This window comes from Ahaetulla prasina, chromosome 1, assembly GCF_028640845.1.
Source record: "Ahaetulla prasina isolate Xishuangbanna chromosome 1, ASM2864084v1, whole genome shotgun sequence".
Classification (NCBI taxonomy): Eukaryota; Metazoa; Chordata; class Lepidosauria; order Squamata; family Colubridae; genus Ahaetulla; species Ahaetulla prasina.
In genome coordinates, this window is record NC_080539.1 from 167475735 (window position 1) to 167503094 (window position 27360).

At 37.7% G+C, this 27360-nt stretch overlaps 2 protein-coding genes across 10 annotated transcripts in view; one reads left to right on the forward strand and one right to left on the reverse strand.

The window, feature by feature from the left end:
- Positions 1–797: 797 nt before the first annotated feature.
- Positions 798–17264, reverse strand: TRMT6 (tRNA methyltransferase 6 non-catalytic subunit). The gene is made up of 11 exons (XM_058181071.1): positions 16865–17264; positions 14222–14349; positions 12891–13000; positions 11293–11384; positions 11124–11207; positions 10295–10419; positions 5116–5462; positions 4360–4445; positions 3571–3673; positions 3404–3490; positions 798–2422 (listed from the first exon to the last, which is right to left on the reverse strand). Exons 1-11 carry the CDS (start codon positions 16969–16971, stop codon positions 2270–2272), a joined length of 1422 nt encoding a protein of 473 aa, XP_058037054.1. The 5' UTR covers positions 16972–17264; the 3' UTR covers positions 798–2269.
- A 2123-nt stretch (positions 17265–19387) lies between these two features.
- The window catches only part of MCM8 (minichromosome maintenance 8 homologous recombination repair factor), a 48605-nt gene continuing 40632 nt past the window's right edge, over positions 19388–27360 (forward strand). The window contains exons 1-6 of one of the 9 annotated variants that reach the window (XM_058181147.1): positions 19388–19582; positions 21167–21327; positions 22036–22113; positions 25303–25385; positions 26036–26185; positions 27158–27261. In XM_058181147.1, the coding sequence (XP_058037130.1) occupies positions 21192–21327; positions 22036–22113; positions 25303–25385; positions 26036–26185; positions 27158–27261 (551 nt within the window). In that variant the 5' untranslated portion in view covers positions 19388–19582; positions 21167–21191. Of the gene's footprint in view, positions 19624–21166; positions 21328–22035; positions 22114–25302; positions 25386–26035; positions 26186–27157; positions 27262–27360 lie in introns of all 9 variants that reach the window. The other 8 variants (XM_058181156.1, XM_058181127.1, XM_058181137.1 and 5 more) reach the window with 8 other exon arrangements.

Here is a 27360-nt window from a genome sequence, read left to right on the forward strand (position 1 = left end):
TGAGTCTGTCTCTTTTTTCTTCATTAGACACTTTATACCTTAACTTTCTTTCCCTGAGTCATTCAAGACAGCTTATAAAGGCAGTGTATAAATGCTAAGAACTGAAGAAATAAATTACCGTATATACTCGAGTATAAGCCGAGTTTTTCAGCACATTTTTTGTGCTGAAAAACGTCCCCTCGGCTTATACTCGGGTCTATACGGCTTATACTCAAGGTTTTTTTTAAGCCCTCGCTTATACTCAGTATATCGGCTTATACTCGAGTTTTTTCTTTTTCACATTTTGCGGACTGAAGCCCTGCGGTGCAGTGAGAGGCGGGCGGGGAGCCGCCAGCCTTCTCAGCTGAGGGAGGGAGGGTTTCCCCAACCGGTAGGTGCCTCATTTCCCACCCTCGGCTTATACTCGAGTCCCCAGTTTACCCCAGTTTTTGGGGTAAAATTGGGGACCTCGGCTTATACTCGGATCGGCTTATATTCGAGTATATACGGTAAGCTGCAAAAGCAGCAACAGATCCAAAATTAAAACTGAAAGATATGATCAGTGACTAAATCTTGTGACTTCCAAGTGTGTATCAAGAATTTCATGGTCCCTACTGAGATACATATCTAGCTAGATCTTGTTTGAATTTGGGTGAATGGGGATCAATTCACAAATACAAGACAATACAGAGCCCAATACAATGGCAGGTGAACTTTTGGGGCCAAATAGCACATTGGGAAACACACCAGTTTGGTTGCCATCCTGAAGGCTTCTTGTTTTAACAATTCTTTCTTGCTTAAAAGAAAAAATAATCATGTATCACAAAATAATATAATTTATTCAAATGCAAATTTACAGATTAAAAACTCCACATAAAAATATAGTTATCACATGTTAAAAAGATGGAAACCAGGTTTACTTTTCTTTTTTTTAAAGTGTTAAGTGAAAACCGACTAGCATTATTTTAACATTTCCAAAGTCATATGTAATGTTTTTTTTTTGAAATTCAGAATGGTTAAAATATTCAATAGTCTAGCATCAATCTTGCCTTTCTCACTGATAACAGTACAGCATTTTGGAACATTCACTTCACTTAGTTAAAAAAACATTGATTTTAATAGAAATGGAAATGGGATTAGTGTAAACATGGTTTTCAAATTCAAAACAAAATTCTGAAACAGAACTGAGCTGGACTTTCAGTCAATTTTTGCAACATTTCCAGGAAGACTGATACTTATCATATCCTTCTAAAGCAGGGGTGTCAAACTCAAGGCCCGTGGGCCGGATGTGGCCCAGAGGTGCTTGAATCTGGCCCTTGAGGCTGGCCTGGAAGTATCAAAGGACTGACCTGCAGTGCCTCTGCTGGCCAAAATGGGCCACAGCGGGTGCAAGGCCCATTTTTGGCCAGCAGAGTGCTTTTGGAGGCCAGGGAGGCATAAAACGGGGCACGCAGAACCCTTTTCAGCCTCCACAGCCTCCAGCAGCACTCTGCTGGCCAAAAACGGGCCACGTGGAGGCTCTGCGAGGCCTCCACATGGCCAGCAGAGTGCTGCAGGAGGACTGGGTTACAATTATATGGCCTAAAGTAAGTGCCTGATCTGGATAGAAAACAAACATCATCCTCAATTAATACTACAGTTTAATGCCAGATTTTACATACTATGGTCCATTTAATCTACAATCAACCATCTATAATTGACAGCCATTTCTATTTACTATCCTGGAAATTTATCTCTGCTCTTAGATCTTGTATTATCATATTATTTATGCTATTGTATTTTTATTATTAGTTGAATAATAAAAATACAATAGTATAAATAGCTTTTCTGCCTGGAAAAGCAATTTACTATATAAAGAATGGGGTATAAATTTAGAAATAAAAAGTTTAGTGGAGTATGAAGAATAAGTAATAAATGTTTGCCTGTAATATCTGGTAGAAGAGATAGGAAAATTGTTATAGTAAAGAACTGTGGAAAGAAAGAAGGGAAAAGGTTCATCTTGAGCCTGTGTCAAACGCCCACCATGATCACGCTCATTCCTGGCCCTCCGAGGTCAAACACAACCCTGATGCGGCCCTCAATGAAATCGAGTTTGGCACCTCTGTTTTAAAGTAATGCTCCATAAGTTATGGGGACAACCTGAATCTGGAATGTCATTGGCAATAAAAACATTTGGTTGAACCTGATTGATTTAAAAAAGAACCTTCAGTTGCAAATGGAAAACAAAGTGCATTCTGCTGGGTTTTTAAATTCAGTTAGTAAGAGAGCACAAGGATAATTTCTTGAAGCATTACTGATGTTCTTGAAGTTTACGCTTTTTAGAAGAAGGCTCATCTAAGCAGTCACTTGTATTTATGTTTTCACTTTTAACAGTGATACCTGTCAGTAGGTACCCACCGCCACCACTGATTATCAGTTTGGGATGACTTCGATCTGGCAAGATCTTAAAAATAAGAAATGGCAAATAAGCTATGTAATAATTGCAGTACTAGTAGCACATTCTGTGAGGCTCATGGATCAGACAGCAATAAAAGATTTCAAGAAGACTCATATTAGACAAATGTAAAAATCAGACATTCAATGCCACTTAATTTGCCTTGCAGAAATTTCATAAAAAGAAATTCTTACCATATAGCATAACATTGATGAGTTATGAATCAATGGTAATATCAAACTGAATGAATATTTTTATTAGGTCACTGACCAAAATTGGAAACAAAAATACATTAACAATAAAAACAAAACAAGATAAAATATTACAATAAGTGGCAGGCTTGCCAGTGGATTATCAAAGAATAGTTATAATATGAAATTTACTTTGCATAGTCTGAACCAGGGGTCTCCAACCTTGGCAATTTTAAGCCTGGCGGACTTCAACTCCCAGAACCCCCTAGCCAGCAAAGCTGGCTGGAGAATTCTAAGAGTTGAAGTCCTCCAGGCTTAAAGTTGCCAAGATTGGAGACCCCTGGTCTGAACAATGATCTACCGTATTTTTCGGACTATAAGATGCACTCCCCCCACCCCCATCAGTGAAAATGTCTGTGGGTCTTATAGAGCAAATATTGTGGAGGGGGGAGAGGGGTTGATGCAGCGCCCATCACCTGTTCTAGGCGGCAGGGATTGCCCCCGCCTATCGCTGCCACCTGTTTGTGGCAATGGCTGGTGAACAGGCTGCAATGGTGGTGAACGGGCTGCGGCAGCGGCAAATGGGTTGCGGAGGAAGAAGCAGATTTTTTTTCTTGTTTTCCTCCTCTAGAGCTAATGTGCATCTTATAGTCCAGAGCATTTTATAATCTGAAAAATACGGTATTTTCTATCCCCCCCTCCCATTATTTCCTAATTTCAAATATCCATTTGATCAGAGATGCATAATTTCCCTGGTTTACTTGCATTTTCTATGTACAGATATGTTTATAATTCTTACCTGATAGTTTCGTAACCATGTTTCAGAAAGTTTCAGATTAATGACACCACCTTTCTCTCTCAGTTTTGCATAACATTCTAGTAGCGGCTAAAACAAGGACATCTGGTTATATAAACTTACTGAATTTTTTAAAAAAAGATTAAATTAAGAGAATATATTAGGTTCACCTCTTTATATTGGCAGTAGACAACAAAAGGCCTTGAAGGAGCTACCAGCTCTAACAACAGGAGTAATAAACTTGTTGGATGAAATCGACTGGCTACAATTAAACTGTAATGAAAAGTTAGACACAGGTTAGCTGCATTTTAAACATCAAGACTGTTATTTTTTGGCTATGAAAAAATATAAAAATAATTTGAATTCCAGATTAAATCTAAAAAAACTATGGAAGGAAAAGGCTTCAAGTTACAGTGGTGATATGAAACCAGGTGGTTTGCCAAAATCTGAGGAAATGTTGCTGCCCACATTAAGGAGGGCTACGTTAGAGAGGCTTTCTCAGACATAGATTAGAAACAATTTTTTTCATGAATTTTCTCTATTTTAGATCTGAACCATTATCTTTTAACGCACTGGTTATTTTCTTTATATAAGGACTTTTTTCTTTAATCCTATAGACAGGTTGAACCATTCATCACAGCTGATATATTGATGAATCCTCTCCGTCAAAGGGATAATTGTAAAGGCTATTGTCATCCTGTCAGTGCTGAAAATATTTTGACCATTTACAGCATCTTTTGATCTAACATAGACATTTAACAAGCTAATGAAAAATGGAAAATCCAGAAAGGGCTGAGCCTTGGCTTTAAGCTTCAAGCTGTATAGACAAGTAACCCTTATTCACAAACGATGAACACTAACACACCCAGTTACATTTTTAGAATGGCAAATTATCTTTTGAAAGCAATTACAAAACAAGGTATTTTTGGACATGTTCAATACTACAAGAGAGCTCTCACCCATCAGCATCCTTGTTTTTCAATAAAGCAGCAGCTGCTATCAGCTTCCTCTTCTTTTCCTCTTGTTTCTTTTGTTTGTCATGTGTCTGAAATACATACAAATTCAGATTAAATGATTTTAAGAACTAGAGAAATTCTAAAAACATTTATCTCTGTAATATTTTGCAAAAATACACATTTAAAGGTTGGTTTGGGCTTAATTTTCTAGTGCCTTTCTCAAATTTAAAGGTCTATTTGAAAGATAAAAGTAGAATTGTTAAAAACAACAAAATGTATTCTAGTGCTTCAACCTGAAATACTTCAAATAATTAAATATATTGTTAATTTTTTTAAAAAAGTACTTGTGTTAAACATTATTGCAATAAAGTCAGATAATTATCTTACATCCTAATTTACTTACATTGCTATATATCAGCTTTAGACACTGAAATATTTTAACTTACAGCTGACTTAATATGAACAGAAATCACAAATACTCCAAAAATATTTCACAACTGATAAACTTATTCTGGTGCTATGACTATATTTAGCAATGCAGAGTACACTGCACTTATTCACATTCACATTTATTATTAAATCTGATTTCTATCAAAAAATCTTGCAATTAATTAACATATAATGCAGATAAGCATCACAAAGTAAACATTAATGTAATAACTGATGCTGTAATGTGAATTAAGAAGCATACTTACTTAAATATCAATGGGTTCAATTATTTAATTAAATTTAAACTATCATAAAATGGTAGGATCTTACTGTCCCCTTGGCTTTATCATCAAGTGCATCTGATGCAAATTCCGCTATTTCTTGATCTTCAGGTTGACCACTCTCTACAGCTACCTTAGGACTGCATTCTACGTCTACTTCTGGTATAGAAAGTTCATTGTCATCCCCGGAACCATTTTTGTCTTCTGGCACTGGTATTTTCTCTTCACACTCTGAAGGCAATGGCGTTAAAGAAAATGTTCCAGATAGAACGCTGGCCACTTTGCTGAGGGGGAACTCAGAGAGAGTGTCAAAAAAAGTTTTAGGAAATCCAAAACAACTTGTGGCTGCTCTAACAGGTCCTTCTCCTGGATATATCTGAACAATCGATCCATAACCTGCAAGTATAGATCAAAGTCAAATACAGCCAGCATAAACTAGGTTTACATTAATACACTGTGACAATCTAAACAAGCCATTTTCTCTCAGATACAGCAGTGACTTGGCATGAAAGAAAACAGAAGTCATCTACAATTCTTAACATCATCACAAAGAATGTTCTTCAAAATTGGTTACCTGACACATGCATCTGTGCAAATAATGGATTATTCATGTGATCCAAAAATGTTGAGCTTTACACAACCATCTACAGGTAATTTCAATTCAAATTACTATGGACAAATGGAACATTATTTGAACTTGTCCTGGCCCGCTTTAACAAACTTGGCCATTCAATCAGGTGCTGCATTTTTGTATTACAGCATCTGCCTTCCTTGGTTCCTTATGTTGTTTAGCAAATGTGTTCTGCAACTCAGCTGAGTTCCAAAAGTATTTGCAAAATGGAATGGGGCAAAACCAGTCAAGAGAAGCAAACCAAAAATTCCAGTTGACTTATCCAAGCAGCCATATCTTGACTAACTCTTCTAATTTCAATGAACACATTTAACAATAGCTATATTCACAATAACAGAGATTTCCCTCTTTATCTGCTTACTTCTCCATAAAACTTGAAAATAGTTGTTAGACAAAATAAAGAACAAAACATAATTGTCTTTCCAAAAGCATCTTATTTCTCTACTCTTCTGGGGTCTTTATATTTTATAATCAATGTTTTGTTTATAAAGCTCCCTATCCAGCTTAACTGTAAGAAAAAAATATCGTAGTTTTAGAATCAAATGTACATGCTACCCATAGAAATATTACTATTAAATATTCACACTCCCAGTTGTATATATTATATTCTGCTCTTCTCACCTCCCATTCTGCTCCATTACAGCTCCCAACACCAGTCCTGCACAAGTTTCCATTACTATCATTTTGTTGCCAGCATGAACATTTCCCCAAGTTAACATCTGGGCTAGAGTATCATACCGCAAATGGCTAGGAGAAAATTTTGGAGAAAAAAAAAGATTACTTTTGCTGTGAGTTAAAATACTTAAAGAGTACTACAAATTTTATTAGAAATACCAAATTTCTAGTTCTAATTTATATTTTAAAGTTACAATAATATTTATTAAACATGTATTTTGTCCAGCTCCCAATGACTCTGGGCAGCTTGCAATGAGAAATTACAATACAAAGGTGTGTACAATGGTGTGTACAATCAATACAAAAGATGGTGTGTTCATTCCAGATGGAATGAAGCAAGCGGTCTCATTCTCCCTCACCAAAGGCCCAGGTAGTGTTGTGGATGGAAGCTGAAAAATGCTTTAACTTATTGTTTGTTCAGTTCCATCATAGTTTATGTAGTACTAATGAGAAAAAGATATCAGCAGAAATCTGCAGCTTAATTTTTGTCTTTGCCTGCCAAAAGGAGAGCTTTGAGAGAGAAAAAAATCTAAATTCATGCAGAATAAGACTAATTCTAGTCCACTTGGTAGCCATCACCAGAATCTCCTATTTTTTTTTTTTTGAAATCCACACACCCACAGATGATTACAAACTATATTCTGTCAAGAAAAGAGTCTCATATTTTATGCATCATTTGTATCCATCTGTAACCATTGGTGGAAGGACATGTATCCACCATTTACTGCTAGATGTAGTCCAACAGATACCCCATATAACTGAAATACATTAAACCTTACTTGATCTTTCCTGGTTCTCTTGCATAGTACATTGTTGATAATATACGAGTAGATGGCTTTATGATCGTAATAACTGCCTCATATCTGCAAGCAAAGCAGCACAAATAGTGTTAAAGCTATTTATGATTTGTGATTCACTGAACATTCTGTTTTCTAAAATTCAACTTACTTCTTTTTCTTTTTTTTGATGTATTTATCTTGAGCAAATTCTGTTTTGTCTCTAAACGTGGTGCTGTTCTCTATTAATTGTTGAACTATTTCCTTCAAAAAAAAAAAAAAAGATAAGTTAATCATTCTCTTCTCATAGCTATTTATAAAGCATTTCAACCAAAACAAAATTCCCCAGTATATAAACAGTGACTAAGGAGCATTCAAGTAAAAATTTAAAAAGAAATAAAAAAAGTAGGAGTGCCAGTTTACTGTAGTGGTTAAAGTACCAAGACAGAAACAGGAGACTGTGAGTTCTATTCCATCTTAAGACACAAAGCCAGCTGTTTGATTTCAGGCCAGTCAAACTCTCCGAAGGAGGCAATGACAAACCACTTCTGGGGGAAAAAAATGTGCCAGGAAAACTGCAGGGACTTGTCCAGGGAGTTGCCAGAGTTAACATTGACTTGAAAGTGTGCATACACACATACACAGAGTAGGATATATATTGATTCTCAATGTAGTCATGCATCTACCAAATGTGAGGCCATTTAGCCATAAACAATCCAAAGAACTACACATGAAAAGCAGTACCAGTGACTTGAATGTACATAAAATAGCAGTTGCATTCCATTCACTATGATCATGATAGATATCATCCAGTCAAGAACCAGAGGACAGAAACATAGCTGAGTTGCAAAGTTCATATTTTACATGAAATAATTTAAGATTCAATACTTCAAGACTTTTAGAAGAGAGAATAGAATAGAATAGAATAGAATAGAATAGAATAGAATAGAATAGAATAGAATAGAATTCTTTATTGGCCAAGTGTGATTGGACACACAAGGAATTTGTCTTTGGTACATATGCTCTCAGTGTACATAAAAAGAAAAAATATATTCTTCAAGAATCATAACATATTATTTATTTAATTTTATTTATTTAATCATATTTATATACCGCCCTATCTCCCAAGGGACTCAGGGCGGTTTACAGGCACTAAAAACAGATAAATACAATATAATACAATATAAAAACAATTAAAAAACTTATTCTAAAGCCCATTAATTAAAAAGTATAAAAATAAAACCCAATTTAAAACCCATAAATTTAAAATCTAACTCAGTCCTGCACAATTAAATAAGTATGTTTTAAGCCCGCGGCGGAAGGTCCAAGGTCCGAAGCTGACGAAGTCCGGGGTAGTTCGCTCCAGAGGGTGGGAGCCCCACAGAGAAGGCCCTTCCTGGGCGCCGCCAGACGACATTGCCTCGCTGACGGCACCCTGAGGAGACCCTCTGTGAGAGCGCACGGGTCGGTGAGAGGTATTCGGTAGCAGTAGGCGGTCCCAGAAATAACCCGCCCAATGCCATGGAGCGCTTTAAAGGTGGTCACCAAAACCTTGAAGCGCACCCGAAGGCCACAGGTAGCCAGTGCAGTCTGCGCAGGATGGTGTTGGGGAGCCACGAGGGCTCCATCTATCACCCGCAGCCGCATTCTGACTAACTGCAGCCTCCGGATGCCCTTCAAGGGGAGCCCCATGTAGAGAGCATTGCAGTAATCCAGGCGACGCCACGAGTGCGTGAGTGACCGTGCATAGGGCATCCCGTCCAGAAAGGCGCAACTGGCGACCAGGCGAACCTGGTAGAACGCTCTCCTGGAGACGGCCACAAATGATCTTCTAGAGACAGCCGCTCATCCAGGAGGACGCTGTTGCGGACCCTCTCCATCGGGGCCAATGACTCGCCACCGATGGTCAGCCGCGGATTTAGCTGACTGTACCGGGATGCCGCATCCACAGCCACTCTGTCTTGGCGGGATTGAGCTTGAGCCTGTTTCTCCCCATCCAGACCCGACGGCCTCCAGACACCGGGACAGCACTTCGATAGCTTCGCTGGGGTGGTCCGGTATAGAAAGTTCATTGTCATCCCCGGAACCATTTTTGTCTTCTGGCACTGGTATTTTCTCTTCACACTCTGAAGGCAATGGCGTTAAAGAAAATGTTCCAGATAGAACGCTGGCCACTTTGCTGAGGGGGAACTCAGAGAGAGTGTCAAAAAAAGTTTTAGGAAATCCAAAACAACTTGTGGCTGCTCTAACAGGTCCTTCTCCTGGATATATCTGAACAATCGATCCATAACCTGCAAGTATAGATCAAAGTCAAATACAGCCAGCATAAACTAGGTTTACATTAATACATTGACAATCTAAACAAACCATTTTCTCTCAGATACAGCAGTGACTTGGCATGAAAGAAAACAGAAGTCATCTACAATTCTTAACATCATCACAAAGAATGTTCTTCAAAATTGGTTACCTGACACATGCATCTGTGCAAATAATGAATTATTCATGTGATCCAAAAATGTTGAGCTTTACACAACCATCTACAGGTAATTTCAATTCAAATTACTATGGACAAATGGAACATTATTTGAACTTGTCCTGGCCCGCTTTAACAAACTTGGCCATTCAATCAGGTGCTGCATTTTTGTATTACAGCATCTGCCTTCCTTGGTTCCTTATGTTGTTTAGCAAATGTGTTCTGAAACTCAGCTGAGTTCCAAAAGTATTTGCAAAATGGAATGGGGCAAAACCAGTCAAGAGAAGCAAACCAAAAATTCCAGTTGACTTATCCAAGCAGCCATATCTTGACTAACTCTTCTAATTTCAATGAACACATTTAACAATAGCTATATTCACAATAACAGAGATTTCCCTCTTTATCTGCTTACTTCTCCATAAAACTTGAAAATAGTTGTTAGACAAAAATAAAGAACAAAACATAATTGTCTTTCCAAAAGCATCTTATTTCTCTACTCTTCTGGGGTCTTTATATTTTATAATCAATGTTTTGTTTATAAAGCTCCCTATCCAGCTTAACTGTAAGAAAAAAATATCGTAGTTTTAGAATCAAATGTACATGCTACCCATAGAAATATTACTATTAAATATTCACACTCCCAGTTGTATATATTATATTCTGCTCTTCTCACCTCCCATTCGTTCCATTACAGCTCCCAACACCAGTCCTGCACAAGTTTCCATTACTATCATTTTGTTGCCAGCATGAACATTTCCCCAAGTTAACATCTGGGCTAGAGTATCATACCGCAAATGGCTAGGAGAAAATTTTGGAGAAAAAAAAAGATTACTTTTGCTGTGAGTTAAAATACTTAAAGAGTACTACAAATTTTATTAGAAATACCAAATTTCTAGTTCTAATTTATATTTTAAAGTTACAATAATATTTATTAAACATGTATTTTGTCCAGCTCCCAATGACTCTGGGCAGCTTGCAATGAGAAATTACAATACAAAGGTGTGTACAATGGTGTGTACAATCAATACAAAAGATGGTGTGTTCATTCCAGATGGAATGAAGCAAGCGGTCTCATTCTCCCTCACCAAAGGCCCAGGTAGTGTTGTGGATGGAAGCTGAAAAATGCTTTAACTTATTGTTTGTTCAGTTCCATCATAGTTTATGTAGTACTAATCAGAAAAAGATATCAGCAGAAATCTGCAGCTTAATTTTTGTCTTTGCCTGCCAAAAGGAGAGCTTTGAGAGAGAAAAAAATCTAAATTCATGCAGAATAAGACTAATTCTAGTCCACTTGGTAGCCATCACCAGAATCTCCTATTTTTTTTTTGAAATCCACACACCCACAGATGATTACAAACTATATTCTGTCAAGAAAAGAGTCTCATATTTTATGCATCATTTGTATCCATCTGTAACCATTGGTGGGAGGACATGTATCCACCATTTACTGCTAGATGTAGTCCAACAGATACCCCATATAACTGAAATACATTAAACCTTACTTGATCTTTCCTGGTTCTCTTGCATAGTACATTGTTGATAATATACGAGTAGATGGCTTTATGATCGTAATAACTGCCTCATATCTGCAAGCAAAGCAGCACAAATAGTGTTAAAGCTATTTATGATTTGTGATTCACTGAACATTCTGTTTTCTAAAATTCAACTTACTTCTTTTTCTTTTTTTTGATGTATTTATCTTGAGCAAATTCTGTTTTGTCTCTAAACGTGGTGCTGTTCTCTATTAATTGTTGAACTATTTCCTTAAAAAAAAAAAAGATAAGTTAATCATTCTCTTCTCATAGCTATTTATAAAGCATTTCAACCAAAACAAAATTCCCCAGTATATAAACAGTGACTAAGGAGCATTCAAGTAAAAATTTAAAAAGAAATAAAAAAAGTAGGAGTGCCAGTTTACTGTAGTGGTTAAAGTACCAAGACAGAAACAGGAGACTGTGAGTTCTATTCCATCTTAAGACACAAAGCCAGCTGTTTGATTTCAGGCCAGTCAAACTCTCCGAAGGAGGCAATAACAAACCACTTCTGGGGGAAAAAAATGTGCCAGGAAAACTGCAGGGACTTGTCCAGGGAGTTGCCAGAGTTAACATTGACTTGAAAGTGTGCATACACACATACACAGAGTAGGATATATATTGATTCTCAATGTAGTCATGCATCTACCAAATGTGAGGCCATTTAGCCATAAACAATCCAAAGAACTACACATGAAAAGCAGTACCAGTGACTTGAATGTACATAAAATAGCAGTTGCATTCCATTCACTATGATCATGATAGATATCATCCAGTCAAGAACCAGAGGACAGAAACATAGCTGAGTTGCAAAGTTCATATTTTACATGAAATAATTTAAGATTCAATACTTCAAGACTTTTAGAAGAGAGAATAGAATAGAATAGAATAGAATAGAATAGAATAGAATAGAATAGAATAGAATAGAATAGAATAGAATTCTTTATTGGCCAAGTGTGATTGGACACACAAGGAATTTGTCTTTGGTACATATGCTCTCAGTGTACATAAAAAGAAAAAATATATTCTTCAAGAATCATAACGTACAATACTTAATGATAGTCATAGGGTACAAATAAGCAATCAAATCATACTAGGAAATAATATAAATTGTAAGGATACAAGCAACAAAGTTACAGTCATATAGTAGTAATGGAAGGGGATGGGTGATAGGAACGATGAGAAGATTAATAGTAATAGTCATGCGGACTTAGTGAATAGTTTGACAGTGTTGAAGGAATTATTTGTTTAGCGGAGTGATGGCATTCGGGAAAAAACTGTTTTTGTGTTTAGTTGTTCTGGTGTGCAGTGCTCTATAGTGTTGTTTTGAGGGTAGGAATGGCTTGTATTTAGTATAGAAAGGCAACTGCCCTTTTTTATTTATTAGATTAATAATAAATCTAATAATAAATTTATATCCTGCTTTTTCTTTGGAACAAAAGGTAGCTTAAATGGGATTCTAGCCTAGTATTATAGTGATATTACTTTGATGCCCAACTGGGCTGAAATATATCAACTGATCCAAAGTCATCCAGTGATTTTTTTTTTGACTGAGTAGGGACTCAAATATATTTCCTCAGTTTAAGTCTAAAATTTCAGTCACTATATGACACTTGTTCACATTCTTCAACAGAAAAGGATTCTAACTGTAATTGTTCCTAGCAATATAGATTTCCAAACAGAAAGTATTAACTTGTGATGTGAAGCAATAATATGCAATTGAGAATTCAAGATTACCTGTCCTTTAATGCCTTTATCCTTCAAAGCCTTTATATCATCATGAGTCAGTTTTTGAGATTTTCCATCATCTATTATATTACGATTATCTGTACCTGCTTCTTTTGTTTCTTAAAAAAACACCAAAGATATAATAAGTTTGTAAGAACTATTACTAAAGATTTAAAAATATTGCATATCATAGATGATTTATAACTAGTACTATAATCATCTAACAGACAAAACAGGAAACTAAGATAACTTAAACTCTTGTACTAGTTTATCAGGCAAAAGGAAATGTTAGTGTAGCTTTTTTCACTTGTGCTTCTGATTTTTTGTCAAATGAGAAGATTAAAAAAAAATCTTGATTAAATTTAACCTTTCAATGATACTAGTATATTTCAGTTTGCCCATAATATCTCATGTAGGACCCTTGCAAGAACGCTTATCTGTTATATAAATCATAAAATCACAGTGTTCCCAAAAGAATTATGATTTGCTACTTTGTATTGTCAAGAAATGGAAACTTTCTCAAGTAAATGCTATAAACCAGATCTGAACAAATAATGTCGAAGTTTGGATATTATCCAGATATTTCCATTGTTTATTAATAATTTAGATATTAAAATAGACATGTATTTAACATGGTAATTTGTTTTTCTGACCATCAAATATATCTGGTAAATCTAAATTTGAGTTTGAATCTACACTTCTATTTATATACAATTCGTAAAACTTCCTTTCAACATTTTTCATCACATTTTCACCAAAAATGAATGTTCCTGCACACAGCCTTGCCAATCGATAAGATAGGCCAGTGGTTCTCAACCTAAGGTCCATGGACCCCTGTGGGGGAGGGGAGGCACAATGTTGTCACAGGGTCTGTGAAGTTTTGAAGAAATGTTATGATTTAAATCTTGGGGGTCTGTGGCCAAAAAGTTATTTAAAGAGGGTCCCTGGTGAAGAAAAGTTGAGAACCACTGAGAGAGGCAAAGATCCTTATCAGAGTTTCATGCCACCAATGTAGCTAACTTATTTCTTGTATAGATGTTGATAAAAATTTTCTATGCTGCCATAAAGACCGGCAGGTATCTATCCATCCATCCATCCAATTATCCATCCATCCATCCAATTTATTGGCATCCCATCTTACTACAAGGTAAGTCTATGGTTTTATCATATATAAAGCATAGACTGAAAGTTGTAACTAAGATACTTTTCTTGTTCCTCAACCCCATATTATACTTTGTTTAGGAAAAGTATCAGAACTACAAAAAAGCATCAAGATTATAATATCAAAGCATACACATTCCATGCTTTTGCTATCTAAATAATTTCTAGCTGATTCATACCTGGATTCATCTCTTCTAACGTCCGCTTTGGCTGAAGATTACCACCACCCGTCACTTCAAATGATGTTCCATAAAAATGCCCAATGGCATTATCTAAGCAGAACCACTGTTTTTCAAAAACAATTTTTCTAAAAACAAAAGCATCGATAAATCAATTAGAAACATGGAACCCTGCAATATTCACAATCCAAAACCTGAAAAAGGAATAAAATGGCATATATGTATTGCAGTATATTCAATTCCAGTTTCAAGTGCAAGTAAGTAGAAATAGCTGTAAAACCATCGAGCAAGAGAAGCAAGAAAATTAAAATCTCAAGAACACTTATTTTACTAGGCTTGGCCATTTTAATTGAAATTGGCTCACAATCCAATCATACATAAATAGGATCAAAATCAATAGATCACTGCATAAAATAGAAACATTTTATAGAAATAGAACAGAAAGATGGGGTACCTAAAAGCCATTACAACTCATACACAGGCATAATCTTCAATTTATCTTTTCTTCAAAGTTCAAAGGGATATAATCTGGTATTAATTACTTTTCTGAATCCCAAAAAAGTTGGTACTTGTTAAAAGGGGGCAGTGATTGAAAACTGCGTCTAAGGACTCTACAAAGTGCTTCTTTTAAAAGGGGAACTTGAAGGAACTCCAGTCTCTTCTATTTAATTGAGTAGCGATCTTTATATTCCAGCAGACAATTCCTTAGTGACTGCACTAAGTTATTTTCCATTGTATTTGCTCTGAAATGAAACCAGAAACCAGATGTGCAGCTTTCTGTACAATTTGCACTGCAACTTGGGGAAAGATCATGACTGTCATGATTCCTAAATCAATTCTAACTCTTTTTCAAGGGAACAAATTAAAGTCCCTCAGTACCCTCAGCCTATAAAGCTCCACTACCAACAGAGAGATGAGGTTTGGTCTTCTCACAATTGAAAGAACAATGCTTCTTCTTTTTTAGAAAATTGAAATTCCACTAGAATAGCAATATTTCTTCTAATTTAAAAAATCATTTTAGTTTTTTTAATATAACACATTTCTTAAATCTATTTCCAGCTTCAGTAATGTGAAAATTATCATTTCCCTCTACAACTTTCCTAGGTCTTTCACCTAAGGAAGATAACAACCAATGGATTTTCTATTTTCAAAAATATAAGCTGAAGTTGGTTTTTTTTCATCCCGGAAAACTGTCAGGCACACAAAATAAAGAACTCTGCATGTAAGTGCAAACAGAAGCATCTTGCCATTAAAAACCTCCTACACCATTCTCTGCTGTATGCAACCTTCAGCTCTCATTCCAATGAAATCTTAAAACCTCTCTGTTCAGATGGAGAGGTGAAGAGACAAGGCTGCCATGTGCAGTCCTTTTTTACCCATAACTACTTTCTGGGTATAGCTGGAGAGCTGACAGCTTGGCTTCAAAACTAAAGCTCCCTGCAACGCTGTGAACTTGTGTTGTTTGCCCCAGTTCCTGCCCACCTAGCAGTTCAAAAACATGCAAATGAAAATAGATTAATAGGTACCACTTTGGTGAGAAGGTAACAGTGTTCTGTGGGCATTTGGTGTATAGCAGGGGTGGGTTTCACTTATCTTTGCTACTGGTTTGCTCATGTGCCACTTCTGCGCATGCGCAGATTGTATTTGATGACATCCGGGTGGTGGATGGAGCCTCCTGCCGCCGCTATCGGTTCGCCCGAATCGGGGCGAATCGGTAGCAACCCATCACTGGTGTATAGCCATGCTGGCTACATGACCATGGAAAATGTCTTCAGTCAACGCTGGCTTCCTCGGCCAAGGAACAGAGATGAGTACCATGCCCTAGAATCGGACACGACTGACAGGGAAAATGTTACCAATAGTTTCTTTTAATCCTTACATAATACTTCTGTTTCTGTGGAATCTGCGTAATTCAGACATCACCACAAAGTCTTCTTTGGGTTCCACAACACTCTGCTGTGCAGTTCATCTGTTTGCATGCAGGTGCTTCTGCAATAATCCCAGGCAGGTGTTATTCTGACTGGGATTGCAGGAAAATTGTGTCCCTCACAATTTTCTGTCAGTTTTGGGCAAGTGCCAACCTTCCAAGCCAGTAGGGGCTTAGCAGCAATATAAACACTTAATAACAACCATGGCAATTTTAACTTGAATGGACTTCGACTCCCAGAATTCTCCAGGCAGCAGGACTGGTTACGGCAGAGGTCTTCAAACTTGGCCGCTTTAAGACTGCGTATAGCTGGCTGGAGAATTCTGGGAGTTGAAGTCCACAAGTCTTAAAGCTACTAAGTTTGAAGACCTCTGGGCTAGGGGATGGTGGGAATTGAAGTCCACATGTCTTCAAAGTCATCCAGGTTGAGAAATACTTCCTTACAGTGTATTTTTAATAGAGTATAAATATCGTATTCATAATAGAAATTATATAAATGGATTAACAAAAAGCAGAGAGAGATGGTTTTATGACAATTATATTGGCTAAACAATAGGCTGTCGGGAATGCACAGCTTTGAATCCTTTTGTCCAGGCATCAGGAACAATGGAAAGGCCAGTTCCAGCAACGGACTGGAGCTTCTTTGAATGAAATAAAAGGCTGCAGAAGATGAAGAAGAGGCGCCTCCGCTTCACCCTAACAGGAGAGAGGCTTACCTTCGCTTCACCACGGCGACCGCTTTGAACACGTCGTCCCGCTTGAGAACAGCCCAGTCTCCCTCGGAGATGACATGGCGAGAAGGGGACCGAGGAGGCGCCTCCATGGCGACCCTCCCTCAAGTCCTCACGCCGAGGAACCTGACCGGGAAACAAAAAGGGGGAAAAAAAATCCTCGCGCACAGACACCAACTCAGAAAAGGCCCCCTTCCGGTTTTCCCCAAAAGCACGAGCCGCGGAAGCGACTTTCGTTTCCTCTCTTCTGAAAGAGCGGTTGGTCTGGTTGGCTTTTGGTCATAAAGATCGAGGGATAGAGAGGCGCCGAGCGCCATGTTGATTGTGACTGGTGCCATCGAAGGAGTCTGATGAATGGGTAAAAAAAAAAAAAATACGGGCAACTGCAATCACAGGCTCTTGCACACTTACTTAAGGATTCGTCAGGTTGTATGGCCGCTCTATAATTTAACATTTCTATGTAGACACAGATTACAACGTAGAGATAGAAGAAAGGGAAGAGTGTTACTTTACAAATTTACGGACCTGGCGCTTCCGAGTTCCTTTTATACAACTCCCCGTTTCTGGCCAGACGTGAAGAAGTCAGTGATATAACGCTGCTATGGCACATAATCAGTTCATGAGCAAAATATTCTTTGCGAGGTCCTAGTAAACTTTTGTTTGCTTTCATTCGTAAAATATTCTTTTTTTAAAAAGGTGTTTCATCGCAGTGATAACAATATTACCTAGACCACGGGCGAAAGATGCGTTCATAGATACTTTAATAGCATGAAAATTGTGGAGTCCGATCGTTCATTTGCTCCATTCAAAAGGCAGCTTCAGTTTGTCGCCCAGTCCTCCCAACTCTAGGAGAGGCTTAACTTGCTAGGAAGCATAAAGAACGTATATAAACTTGAAAATCAACCCAGAATCAGGGTAGAATAGAATAGAATTTTTTATTGGCCAAGTGTGATTGGACTCACAAGGAATTTGTCTTGGTGCCTATGCTCTCAGTGTACATAAAAGAAAAGATACCTTCATCAAAGTACAACACTTACAACACTTAATGATAGTCATAGGGTACAAATTTAACACTTAATGATACAACACTTAATGATACAACACTTAATGATACAACACTTAATGATAGTCATAGGGTACAAATAAGCAATCAGGAACAGATTGAGTAGCAGTAGTAGTAACAGAAAGAGGAAAGGATTTCTTTTGCGCTGTGCGGGTAGGGCTTTTGGGAAGGGAATCGATAAGAAATTGGCACAATTATGCTAAGATCATATAATTTATTTATTTATTTATTTATTTATTTTATTCAATTTTTATACCACCCTTCTCCCGAAGGACTCAGGGCGGCGTACAGCCAAGTAAAAATCACAGTATAAACATTAAAAGAAATTAAAACAAAACATATTATAGGTGGCCAAATTTAAAACAATTTAAAACCTTAAAATATAAATAACCCCAATAAATTTTTTTTTTTTTTTAGGCCAGACCCGCTTGAATAAATAGGTGCGTTTTCAGCTCACGGCGAAAACTCCGAAGATCAGGCACTTGACGTAAACCAGGGGGAAGTTCGTTCCAGAGCGTAGGGGCTCTGACAGAGAAGGCCCTGCCCCTGGGGGCCGCCAGCCGACATTGTTTGGCGGACGGCACCCTGAGAAGGCCCTCTCTGTGAGAGCGTACGGGTCGGTGGGAGGCATAAGGTAACAGTAGGCGGTCCCGTAAGTACCCGGGTCCTAAGCCATGGAGCCCTTTAAAGGTTAAAATAATCATTTTCGTTGCCTCTAGTCCAGTCAAATGGAGAGACAACAGTTTCCTCCAGGTTCAGGCATTTTAAGACTCTCCCAAGAGGTTCAGAGGCAGGAAAAGCATGTGAGATGCGACTCCTTTCTTCAAATCAACCGAGTACGAAGTTTGCATGACACTGATTCCCAACTTCGGCCACAAAAGAGAGCGTATGGACTTCAACTCCCAATTTTCTAGCTCAGGAGTCTCCAACCTTGGCAACGTTATGCGCTGGCTGAGGAATTCTGGGAGTTGAAGTCCACAAGTCGTAACATTACCAAGGTTGGAGACCCCTGCCTTAGCTAGCATTTGAGTAGACGGTGTTGTTTCTGTGTGTCATATAATATATAGGTATGTATGTACATAATATTTATTTTATTTATTTAGTCATGTTCATGTAGTGTAGTGGTGACCCTTCGAGAGGTGAATTGCAACTAAAACTCATTATAATGTATGGTGCATTCAAAGTGACAATCAACTTATTTCTACAGTTTCTAAGTTTTCTAAAAGGATTACGGATCTCCGGGAATTGGAAGCCCACACACACGTCTCGAAAGCCGCCGAGGTTGAGGAAAAGAAGGCGTTAGGAAAACGCAAGAAACCCTAAAAAAATTGAAAAAATAAAACTAAAAAAAACCTAAAAGAAGCCCGAGAGTGGTGGATAATTTCAATTCCAATTGAAACCCCACGTGACTCGCCCTTTTCCCGCTTCAGGTTTTCGGGGGGGGTGTCTTCGAGCGGAATCTCGGCCAAAGCTCAGCGGCGCCAGTTCTGATTGGTTGAGAGCGCCCGACGCCATGGGAAAGCTTCGCTGCGGCCGCGCCAAAAATGAAATGGAAGAACGAAACGAAACCGGGGGAAGAGATTGAGGGGAGATTGATCGGGGACGCTTTCAGGCGTCGTGGCCACCGCCCTCAGCTTTCGGTCGGATAAGTTTTCACTTCTCTCGCCTTCTGCATTCGGCGGTAACTGAGACTTTGAACCTGTAAAGCAGGAGTCTCCAACCTTAGTAACTTTAAGACTTGTGGACTTCAACTCCCAGAATTCCTCAGCCAGCTTTGCTGGCTGAGGGATTCTGGGAGTTGAAGTCCACAAGTCTTAAAAGTTTCCAAGGTTGGAGACCCATGCTCTAAACCGAAGCGTTCGGGAGAAATACACATAAAAAAATCATCTAGCCGAGTTTTTCCATTCGGCGGAATGGCGGAGGATTTATTTTCTTTCTTTTTTTCCTCCTCAAATGGAGGAACACCGAACTATATGAGGAATACGTCTTGCCTGAAGCTACCCAGATATAGGTTGACCACTTTCCCTGATAATTGGGTTAAATTCCTTTTTTTTTTTTTGAAAATTGACTTCCTGGAATGTGCTTGGGAATCGTGATGAGAAGAAATGGAGGGATCTATTTGGTCAATGTACTTTAATAGTTAGGTGTAACTTTAATAGTTAGGTGTACAGGTAGTCCTCGACTTTCAATGGTTCACTTAGTGACCGCTTGAAGTTACAATGGCAGTGGAAAAAGTGACTTATGACCATTTTTCACACTTTAGGACCATTGCGGCATTCCTATGGTGATGGGATTGACATTCGGATGCTTGGCAATTGACTCACATTTATGACGGTGGCAGTGTCATGTGATTATCTTTTGCGATTTTTCGACAAGCAGTGTTAATGGGGAAACCAGATTCACTTAACAATCATGTTACTAATTTAACAACTTGCCACAGATGTGGCAAGAAAAGTCATAAAATGGGGCCAAACTCACTTAACAAAATTTCCCAAGTAGCAACATACATGTTGGACTCAATTGTGGTTATAAGTCGAGGACTATCTATAAGTTTTTTTGAAATGATTTGGCACTTGAAGTGAAAGGATGTCTTTGGTGCAGTGCTATCAAAATTTATTTGAAAGTAACTTCCGATTGTATTAATTGAGTCCTAAATAGATTTGCAACACATGTATTTGAATTCTTTTTTGTGTGCTATGCCTATTGTATTCAATTCCAACAATTGTGGGTTTACCACCTTAGCTCACACTTGAAGTTCCTCTAGATCAGTCTAATTTTCTACAGTAGTTAATGGGCCAGGGCTAGGGAATTGAAATTTTCTAAATGTTGTTGAAGTGCTATTCTTAGTGACCAAGTTAATACCTGGAAATTATCATTTGATATTGAAGATTCATGAGTTTATCCATAATATGGGTTTGGTTTGGTTCCGATATATTGTGTGAATCTATTGCTTGTCATTTGGAAACAAAAGTGTAAAACATGGTCCAAAAGTAACTAATTGTGATTTATTCAATAAAACATAGTTAAACCATGGTTTAGTTTGATTTAAAGACTTAGAGAGATATTTAACTTTGGGGCATATAGAGGGGCTAGAAGTCAGGAACCTGAAGTAAACTGCTACTTACAATAATCTGCAAACACCACCATAGAAATAAATTGATGTATGCCTTAATAACTACTTTCAAAATTAATGTATGCTACACATGTATTGTCTTTTGATTCAGAATATAGATCTGTTAGAATGCCAAGATGAGTACTGAGCCTAGCAGGAAAGCTTCTGGACGAGGAGGAGGAGGTTTTCAAAGGTGGAGAAGGGGAAGATGGCAAGGGAGAGGAAAAGGAAGTGGACAGAAAGAAAACTGGAAAAATGCTGGCGAGAAATTGGGTATGTTAATTCCACAGCTTTATTCATTTATTTATAACATTCATATGATTGGCCAAGGCAAGAAGCATGTCTGTGAGCAGTGTAGAAAAATCAGCTGACACAGGAAAACAATGCATACCATTAACACCCCCCTTATGTTGCTAAAACAATGAAATGGCAGTCAAAAATAAAATACATTTTAACTGGATCAATTGGGAATGCTGCTTATCTTTGGTTGCCTTCCTTGGTCTTCCTGGGGGCCAACCATATATGTGGGGAGGTGGGGTGGAGAGAGGGGGAACATAATTCCAAAAGGAAGGGGCTGCCACCAAGAAGGCATACTTCATGAAGTGACATAGTTTCAGTGAAAATGAATGTTTTAATTCTAGAATGTTTTAATCAAAGTGATTTCAAATAACACCTCAGAATCATTCCTGCATGATCATATTTGCTTTGGAGACTTAAAAAAACCTGAAGTTTCTGAATTTTTTAAAAAAATAATAGCATAATATAATGCCTGAAGCCTGGATTATTATGCTATAACTTAGATAAAAATTTTAAAACTGAATCTTATGGTCAAGCTCTCCCTCTGTACAATACAAGGAATTATTACCTTTATCATTTTAAATGCAGTATTTGCAGATACAGTATGTTGTATATAAATTGTTTTCAATGACGAATTAAAAATGCTCAATTTTAGCACTAACTTTTTGAGGGCATACTTTTCAGCACAACCTCCTCATCTTATTCAAACAACGCTGGACCAGGCTATTCCATATAAAGGCTGGAAACTTTATTTCTCTGAAGGTGAGGCCTTCCTTTCCTTGTACATGGTACAACTGAGAGCTGGCTAGGATTGGAATTTACAAGCTGTAGGTCATGATGCTGTGGGAGACCATGAACAAATTTTGAGGAGAGGGTCACAGATATATATATATTTAAGATTGTACAATCTTATGTTCGGATTGCTGGCAGAAATTGTTCCTGTTCTGTCCGCATAAATTCCTTCTCTGCCTGAACGAGGCAACCAAGACTGGAGTATCAGCCTTATGCTGGATTGGCAGAGGCACATACTGTACATTGATATAAATTACAACAAACTGAAGAAGTCGAATGGATATGATGAAATAATAAGCAGGTAGTTTATTTTAGTATAACCTCACAATTTAAAAGTGAGAAAGAGCTAGTATGGTATAGTGTTGGTGCTGGACTAGGAGTTGTGGGGGGGACAAGATTCTAGTCATCCTTTGGGTACAAAAACCATTTACTCTCACCTCTAATCAACCAGAGGCTCTGCAACAAGCCAAATGAAAAACAAGATTTATTGCATATCTCTGGTACTATATAAAAAATAAAATGCAAGTAGAATACTTTTGTCTAAACCTTTGGATTGTTTCATGCACAAGTAATATGGTTCGTGTAAGTTGTGCTGTTTGCAGTAAAGAAGCCTATTTATATAAAAAAGTGATGTAATATTATAAAAAGCACGCAAATTAAAACCGAGTCTCCCTATCAGGAATAAATTGAATATGTGTTTTAGGATATGATCAAAATTTCACAAATTTTTTAAATATAAAAACTACTCTAAAATACAGTGGCACCATATTGAGTTTCCTTGTCATGCAGCTCAATAGTTTTCATATGTATGATGAAGTAAACCTTTGTTCAATGAAACATTAATATTGTATCATTCCTATGCATTGCTAAGCAGTCAATAGTTGGATTTCAGAGACGACTTCCGGTATCCGGCGGCAACGGACATCTGGAGGTGCCTCTCCTGCCTCCAGTGTCCGAATCCGGCCGCCTCCGAGGCCCTTAGGGGCCAGGTGTTCCGAAAAGGACACCTGCCGCACGGACGGCTCGCCAGGGTCTCCCAGCCGACATACAGGACTGGGGGACCGATGCTGGCGCCCCTAGGCTCGGAGGGGTTCGAGGCCTCAGGCCGCGCCATTATTTTGGTCGTCGCCTGGGCCGCTGTGCCCGTGACACCGGGCTTTGGATTTATAATTGCAGCAGCCTGGTGGCGAACAGGAACGGAGAAGAATTGAGGAAGGAGAAGGGAAGGAGATATCGGCAAATGTGAGTGGAGTGCTCCGAGTGCGGGGTTTCTCTCCCTGCGACTGGAAGGAGCACGAATCACTTTGGAGAGAGGAGAACTTAAAATAACAAGATTACCGGTTTTGTGGAGCTCTGGAGAGAAGAGGTGATGGAGAAATTTAGGAGGGAGGGTTTGAGGCCCCCCCTCCCTCTGGGGAACAATGGTGGCGTCCAGCTTCCGCCTTCACTATGAGAATCTTGATGGCATCACTTCCCTTCGCCTTCCTGGTTGACTAACTCGACTCTGGGCTCGTTGCTCCTGTGAGTGCCCCCAGGTGGATCCGGAGGAAATTACAAGGATACTGTGCTTGCCTGAGGATTTTAAAAAATTTTTTTAAATGGCAAAAGGTCAGAGACCAACTGCTGGAGAAATGGAGAGAATTTTGGAAAAGTTATCTAATATGGACAAGAAACTGGATGAAATAAGAGCAGAAATTGTGACTATCCAAAAGGATTTAAAGGACACTCAACAAGTCTCAGCAGAAAACAAGCAGAAACTGGAAGGTCTGAGGAGAGATGCGGCAGTGCAGAAAAGAGAGGAGACGACAGGCAATGCTGTGCTTGGACTACAGATGGATAAAATGTCTTATTTCCTTAGGTTTCAAAATCTGGAAGAAGTGGACCAAGAAGACTTGAGAGATGTTGTGACTAAACTGTTGGGAGAATTTCTTGGGAGAGGTGTTGACTTTATGAATTGGGATGTGGATCGAGCTTATAGAGTTAATTCAAAATATGCACGCATGCAGTTCCTAGAGAGGTTCATGTCAAATTTGTGAGAAGAGAGACGAGAGATGAAATTCTTAGAAAACATAGGAGTGGGGCACTGACTTATAGGGGCAGGGAGATAGCCATTCTGAGGCAGATTCCCAGACAGGTACGTGAAATGAGAAAGAAATATTACTTTTTGTCAAGCAAATTGTACCAGAAGGGAGTAGGCTTCAGATGGCTGATGCCAGAGGGATTGATGATTTTCCGGGAGGGCATTACGAAAAAAATTAGTACAATTGGAGGCTGCGCCCTACGTGGAGGAACACAAAGCCCTCCTGGAATTAGATGACCCAGGAGTTGAAGAAGGGGAGGTTATAGACCATGGGGAGGAGGCGGCTGCCGCTGTTGCGGCCCTGGAGTTGGGTTAGGCTGAACCCAGAGTTCTGAGATCCAAAACTAGGAAGTGACAATGATATTTGGTATTGTGTTGGTTTTCCTTATTCTCCTTTGTATGATATTCTGATTATTCTTGACCCTTCTTTATTGCGTATGTAAGATTGATAAACTTAGCTACTTCGTATCACCTGCTTGCCATATGGCTGTTGTATGTGTTTAAAATTTTGAGTAAAATTCTTATCTTGTATAAGAAAAATGAAAATTTACCATACCTGATATGTATTTGTATAAACCTTTTTTGACCAATAAAAACTTTTTGGATAAAAAAAAAAAAAAAATAGTTGGATTTCACACACTTGTCTTGGCCTAGCCTGTGAATTCTCTCATTACAATTAAATACTACATCACATGATGGTTAAATCCTGGTTTATCATGTGTATTCAACAACTTATTTTTGCCATGCCTAAAACTTCATAAAATGAAGCTATAAGATTTCTCTCTGGCATGTAGCTTCATTAATTATGATAACTGCATTCAAAGTAATGCTTGTGAGGTAAAAGATCATCAATAAAACCAAATTATATTTACCTGAAGAAATAAAATTCTTAATATTGTAAATATTAATGGAGTGTCTTTAAATCCTTAAGAGAACTTTTTAAAGCTACAGCTAAATATAATGTATTGTTTATTGGCTTGTAAAATCAATAAGTTTGTTGATTAATATGTTCTTATATGTTCAATTTTATCTACAGTCATAACTATATTAACTGTATTAATCGAAATTCTCTAATTTAGCATATGATGACAACTCACCTTTTGTTCAGAAGATTGTAGCTTTTGAAACTTTTTTCAAATCTCGAATAGAGTTTTATGATAAGGTAAGTTATTAGACTATATTATTTTCTGAAGCTGGTTTAACTACACATTTGTATATTTGCTTCTTGAAGGAATCCAAGGATTCCTGGTATTTATCAGCATTTTAATTTTGTTTTTTCTAAGAGAATTTTGCAAATTGATTCTGTCAGAACCTTTAGAAAATTCATTTAATCTTACTCTTCAGCACTCTGTGATCTAATTTTTTAATACTATGCTTTGTATTTGGATGGATAGACAAATAGAGGATATTTTTAGAAAATAAGGAAGTTTTCTTGTCCTAAACTATACCCATTTTGTTCTTCACATATTTAATTATTTGCATAACGTGTGTTAACCTTTCAGTCAAATTTATCTGATTTATCTTTTTTATTTTGTGCTCAAACTGAACAGAGGGAAGCTTATGTCAGTGGTGTTGCTAGGTTCAATGAACAAAGAACTACTGAGATCATCCTCATATAATATTAGCAGATAATGCGTATTTTGGAATATGAGGCAGTTAAATCAACAATTGGTATTTTTAGTAAAATATTTTTCTTTAATATTTGAGAATGCTTGAACAGTTTACAACTATGACTAAAATAATGTGTAATGGAGTAAACAACAAATAGAGTTGTAACTTTACTGATCATAAATTCACATACCTATTTTATAGGATGAAGTAGAAAGAAAAGGAAGTATTCTTGTGGATTATAAGGAACTGATAGGTGATAAAGAATTAGTGGAATCATTACCTGATGTTGCTGTTGAATTAAGAGATACACCACAAAGAATATTGGACTGCATGGGTTTGGCCATACATCAGGTAAATGAACTAGACCAGTGGTTCCCAACCAGTGTGCCGCGGCACTAAGGGGTGCCGTGAGATCTTTTGAGGGTGCCGGGAACTTTTGAGCTACGGAGATTTTAAATATCTATTTCCTTATAAGGGTGCCGGGAACTTTTGAAAGGCTTTCCAAGGGTGCCTCAAACAAGAAAAGGTTGTGCCTCAAACAAGAAAAGGTTGGGAACCACTGAACTAGACAAATAATATATTTTTTACATTCCAAAACCTTATTATTCACAAAATGCAAATCTTAACTAAGAGAACAATTGTATTTACACTTCATGTAAAAAAGGAACAATAATACTATCCATACATACACATCTTAAAATAAAGCCTGGCTGAATTCATCAGGACTTAGAAATTTACATAAAATTTGAGCCCAAATCTTAAAATAAACCATTTAGTTTATATTCTTGGGGTAAATGACGTAACAATAAAAAAGGAAGGATTATGAATGTTTTATAACTGTGCTTGGCAATGAAATCCTGCATATGTGAATTAAGCAGGATTCCCTATGTTTTGAAAAGCAGGCTAGCATGAGCAGAATATGAACTAAAGCGGTCTCACCATTTAGAAGTGTCATGTAGTTACTTCAAAGGCTGTTTGGGTTTTTGTGCATGTGTTCATGCACAGGAACTTTGCTGACAATTTACATCAGAATTCTCTCACCCAAAAGCAGATGAAAGCTAGACACAGCTGCATTAGGACTTCTTTACAATGCTAAGTAGTTTGGTTTCTAATTGCAGAGGCCTCTAAAACAATCACAATTGTGGGGATTAGAGGATCCTTTGGAATAGTATAGCCGGGATAACGCATACTACAGTGGAAAAGAAAAATAAATTACAAGACAAGCTTCCCTTTGATAGTTCAAAGCACCATCTGCTTCTAAAAATGATATTTCTCTATTAATTATTTAATGGAAGTCAGGCAGTTTCTTTTTTATTCTCTAAGGTATTGATCAAAGACCTTGAAAAGCATGCTGCAAAGCTGCAAGAGCAAGAAGGGCTGCCCATTGACGAAGAGCCTATTATAAATATGCCACTTATTCATGCAAGGTATCTATATTTTTAAATTATTCAATTACGAGAAAAACTGAAAACGTTTTGCAAACCTTATATATGAGTACAAAATGGCAAGAACTCTAAGCGATATTT

Excerpts from the sequence above, each read along its gene's own strand:
- TRMT6 (XM_058181071.1), bottom strand. The coding sequence starts at position 16,971 with ATGGAGGCGCCTCCTCGGTCCCCTTCTCGCCATGTCATCTCCGAGGGA. Across the intron at positions 11,385-12,890 it reads ATAAAGGCATTAAAGGACAG|GAAATAGTTCAACAATTAAT; the intron begins GTAATCTTGAAT and ends TTTTTTTTTAAG. Across the intron at positions 11,208-11,292 it reads ATCAAAAAAAAGAAAAAGAA|ATATGAGGCAGTTATTACGA; the intron begins GTAAGTTGAATT and ends CTTTGCTTGCAG.